The sequence below is a fragment of the Amblyraja radiata genome, chromosome 2, assembly GCF_010909765.2.
Source record: "Amblyraja radiata isolate CabotCenter1 chromosome 2, sAmbRad1.1.pri, whole genome shotgun sequence".
NCBI lineage: Eukaryota > Metazoa > Chordata > Chondrichthyes > Rajiformes > Rajidae > Amblyraja > Amblyraja radiata.
The window spans coordinates 51,666,682-51,671,702 of NC_045957.1; the positions used below are offsets into that span (position 1 = coordinate 51,666,682).

The 5,021-nt window shown below is 41.0% G+C and overlaps 1 protein-coding gene across 1 annotated transcript; it reads left to right on the top strand.

Annotated features, from left to right (window-relative positions):
- Positions 1–1,534: 1,534 nt before the first annotated feature.
- Positions 1,535–3,033, top strand: LOC116984255 (interleukin-6-like). Its single transcript, XM_033038375.1, has 5 exons — positions 1,535–1,573; positions 1,673–1,839; positions 2,171–2,284; positions 2,529–2,675; positions 2,774–3,033. Exons 1-5 carry the CDS (start codon positions 1,558–1,560, stop codon positions 2,945–2,947), a joined length of 618 nt encoding a protein of 205 aa, XP_032894266.1. The 5' UTR covers positions 1,535–1,557; the 3' UTR covers positions 2,948–3,033.
- Positions 3,034–5,021: the final 1,988 nt, after the last annotated feature.

Genomic DNA, 5,021 nt, shown 5'->3' on the forward strand with positions numbered 1-5,021 from the left:
TCTTAAACTGTGACCACTGGTTCTGGACTCCCCCAACATTGGGAACATTTTTCCTGCATCTAGCCTGTCCAATCCTTTAAGAATTTTAATGTTTCTATAAGATCTCCTCTCATCCTTCTAAATTCCAGTGAATACAATCCCAGACGACCCATTCTTTCATCATATGTCAGTCCCGCCATCCCGGGAATTAACCTGGCGAACCTACGGTGCACTCCCTTAATAGCAATAATGTCCTTCCTCAAACTAGGAGACCTAAATTGCACACAATACTCCAGGTGTGGTCTCACCAGAGCATCAAACAACTGCAGAAAGACCTCCTTGCTCCTAAACTCAAATCCTCTCGCAATGAAGGCCAACATGCCATTAGCTTTCTTCACTGCCTGCTGTACTTGCATGCTTACTTTCAGTGACTGATGTACAAGCGCACCCAAGTCTCGTTGCGCCTCCCTTTTCCTAATCTAACACCATTTAGATAATAATCTGCCTTCCTGTTCTTGTCGCCAATGTGGATAACCTAATATTTATTCACATTGTACTGCGTCTGTCATGCATCTGCCCACTCACCCAACCTATTGAAGTCACCCAGCAGCCTCATAGCAAGTTTGTTTCATCCGCTAACTTGGAGATGTCACATTTAATTGCCTTATTTAAATCGTTAATATATATTGTAAATAACTGTAAATAATTGTAAATATATATTGTAAATCCCAGCATCGAGCCTTGTGGCACCCCACTAGTCTCTGCCTGCTATTCTGAAAAGGACCCGTTAATTCCTACACCTTGTTCCATGTCTGCCAACCAGTTCTCTACCCCCAATACCATGTGCTCTAATTTTGCACACTAATCTTTTGTGTGGGACCTAATCATCAAGGTGTAGGTGAAGAAAGGTCTCGATCCGAAACCTCATCTCCAGAAATGCTGCCTGTCTGGCTGAGTTGCTCCAGCATTTTGTGTCTATTTTCGGGTTAAACCAGCATTTGCAGTTCCTTCATACATACGGTGCACGGTGCATTTCTGAACATACCGTTCAGAAATAAATTGTATATTGCTTTTTGTTTTAAGGGGTGATTTTATGATGAGGTTTTTTTTAACGAAAAGCGTGATTAGTTCTCAGTATGTTGATTAAAAAGTTCGGATATATCGTGAGCTTTTGTCACCGTAACGACATGATACGAAAGGCGGAAGACTCGTGGTTATTCAACGCTGCCCTCATCAGTCACCTCAGAAACAACAATGCAGGAGTGGAAGGTACACAAAATTGCTGGGGAAACTCAGCGGGTGCAGCAGCATCTATGGAGCGAAGGAAATAGGCGACGTTTCGGGCCGAAACCCTTCTTCAGACCCGATACCTATGCAGGAGTGGAAGTCCTCTTCAACACCGGGACACGTCCTCGAAGTAGGGAAGAATCGAACGGTGAGTAATTGATGTTGTAATATAAACATTGCGAAAGTAAATTCCCAACTGGAATTTCCTCAAAGGTAGTGATGAATAAATAGTGGGCAATAAAAAGCTGGGGCAGGTAAACATCTCAGAGCTTTGATCAAGAGAAACACAACATGAGACCGGCTCAAAGTCAGTGAACCAAGATCCCAGTTATCTGTTCGTATTTCATTTCAGGTGGAGTTCGCAGGAAGCGGCAATTCTAATTCTGTTCTGTCTCTTTCCCTGCAGATTTTTACCTGCTGTTCCTGGCGATGTGCGGAAGAGTCGCCGCTTTTCCCGTGACGGAGCTGGTGGATGCGGCGGGGCGGTTACAGACACCCGCCCTGGGCTGTGCAACCTGCGCCCCCCTGGCGCTGCAGATACGGAGCACAGCGGCAGCGCTGCGGGACACCCAGGTGAGCGAGTGAGTGAATGAGTGAGTGAATGAATGAATGAATGAGTGAGTGAGTGAGTGAATGAATGAATGAATGAGTGAGTGAGTGAGTGAATGAATGAATGAGCGAATGAGCGAGTGAATGAGTGAATGAGCGAGTGAGCGAGTGAATGAATCAATTAATTAATTAATTAATTGATTGATTAATTAACTAATTAATTGGTTGATTAATGAATGAAAGAATGACTGAATGCGAGCAGGTGCGGCGCTGGGAGAGGCGGGGCCGGAACCGCACAACCTTTGACTCGGTCTTTACTCAACCTCTCACTAATTCACCTTTCTTTCCCCGGCAGTTGTGCGAGTTTTTCTCCTTCTGTGACGGGGACCAGGGCTCGTTGCTCACTTACGACTTTAACCTGCCGCAGATCCGAGCTCAGGACAGATGTACTATGATCAGTTTCCACAAGGTGAGTCTCCGCGGTTGGTGCAGGAGTTTCGGTGTGAGGTGGAATATTATGTAAAACGTTTATTTGCCTCACTCTCGATTTATAGTAGTTGTATACCAAAAAAATACCATAAGCTAAATTGTACAACTCGGCTACTAGGCTTGGATGATAAATTTTACAAAGTATTAGTAGTAGTTAATGCAATTCGGGTACAGGTTGCCAAAACAGTGAGAAGAGCCTATTTTAAGTATTTTTTTCCATGCAGGAAACATGCCTCAGAGCGATTGCAACAGGTCTCCAAAAATACCACCCCTTCTTGGTATCAGCGGAAACATCTATCGTGAGCTCAAACGATCAAATGATATGGGTGCGATCCAGCTCCTGGCGCCTATCTGAATTGTTAATGCACCAGGTTAGTGTAAACGGAACCACTTACTGAACAGCCGGTTATGCTCACAGCAGCATCTGAAAACTCAAATCACCGACACTGCTGTTTTCTTTATATTTCAGTTGAATGTCGAGTTTGGCATCAGTGGTGTGGGCCAGAGCGAGTTGGAAGATTCTGTCTCGGACTTGGTGTCAAAAACAGACTGGAACAGACAAGTGAACGTGCATGTCACCCTGCGAGACTTCACTCGGTTCATGGAGAAATCATCCCGAGCCCTTCGCTTCATGAGACTGTGAGACCACAGGACGGGCTCACCCCAGACTTGGCAGAGAGAGAAGGAACTGCAGATGCTGGTTTAAACTGAAGATAGATACAAAAAACTTGAGTCAGCGGGACAGGCAGCATATCTGGAGAAAAGGGATGGGTGACGTCTCGGGAAGGGTCTCGACCCGAAACGTCACCCATTCCTTCTCTCCAGAGATGCTGCTTGTCCCGCTGACTCCAGCTTTTTGTGTCCATCTACGACTATGTATTTGATTGTTCCAGCAGAAGTGGTAACAAATGGAGTGCCGTGGGAATAGCGAAAATATTGCGCAGTTAGTTGGATTCAATAAAAACAAGTCCACATTACCATCTTGATTAATGAATGCGCTGTTGGCGTTTGCAATAGGCGTTCGAGCAGCGCTTGACCGTGTTTGTTCACGAGTGCTGCTGAGAAAACTCATTCACGCGAGTGCCCACTTGCCGGAGTTGGTGCTTCCTTCCAACTCCAGGAAACTTGTAACCTCTACAATTTGGTTAAACGCGAGGCAGTATCCGTCTCAGTGTATGAACGTTGTAGTTCAGTGTTTAGTGATTCAATCTATTACTAAAGTACATAAAGATTATTCTGCAAAAGAAATTACTTTATAAACTTCAGAAGTTGTATTTTGGAAAATGTTTGTAAAACGTTGTTTACACTGTTCAATGTTATTTATATTTATTTTTCCCCATCAAAATTTAAGTGATATTTTGAAATATGCTTTATTTATTTATAATTTAGATCGTGAGCAATGTTGAATTCAAACTAACTGTTGAATTCATATAAATATTTATGTATGTTTTGTGATGATTAAATATATATTTATGATACTGTTATTATCTACATGAGCCAATTTCAGATTCACTGAATGTCGTTTACTGTATGCCAAATTAGTCTGGAGATAGTTGTGTATATTTTATGTTACCACTGTATAGACTTGATTGGGATATATTTAATAAATTAAACATGATGATATTTAAAGTGTAAGTTTTAATCTGGTCTTAATAATTCTGATAGATATGCATAGACCACCAATTTTCCTAGCAGATACAATAAATTAAAACGTCAAATTGTAGACTGTTAATGATTTGGTTATGATATAAATTCTTTGTTTCACAAGGCAAACAGGTTGGATCTGATCAAATTGTCTTTTAATCAGTAGAGATAAACCAGAAAGGCCAACAAATTGGAAAACGTTCCACTGAGATAATTTTCTATGTGAAACACAGAATGAACGTATTTAATAGTCAGAAATGAAAATTAAACATCTCCTTATGAACACATGAATTAACGACAGAAGCAGGACGCTGTCCCTTCGAGCCTGCCTTGATCTTCAATAGTTCCACGGCTGACCTGATTGTAACTCAACTCCGCTTTCACATCTCCCTGTGGTCATCTTTCTTCTCTTTGCTCTAAAGCATCGGTCTTGAAAGTATACAAATACTTTTTCTACCATTTGAGGAAGAGAAATACCCTTTCACTTCCTTTTTCTTAAAATGATACCACTGGTTTTAAACAGCATTTTTAAACAGTGAGCCGAGTACATTCGAGGTTCTCCCATGTCGTCAAGAACCTTCAGAATCTTAAATGTTTCAATTGGTACCTCTCTTCTAAATTGTAGCAGGTACAAGTCTAACCTGTCCAATCTTTTGGCCCAATGTAGCTTCCTTTTCTAAATAGTTTTACTGCTGCATCCACAATGAATCAAATATCCTTAGTATTGCCTAATACGAGTTAGTGTAGCTTAGATCACACATGTTTGTAAATTAGTCACTATAAATGCATAGAATTTCTTACAACATATTTGGATAGTATCACACCATTCTATCAAGTTAAAAAAATTAACTTCTGAAAAGCTTGAGACGGCTTCCAAAATTAGGATAGTGTAAGCAGAGACAAAAACAGCAATGAACTGCTGATACATTTCTACTAGATTATAGTTAGATAATTGACAGAGTTCTGCATTTATGTTTGGTTTCTGAAAATCTAATTTTTCATTATGTAGATAGATATTAATGTCATAAAATGTCTAGGAGTACATATATTGTAGATTCCACATGATATTACCA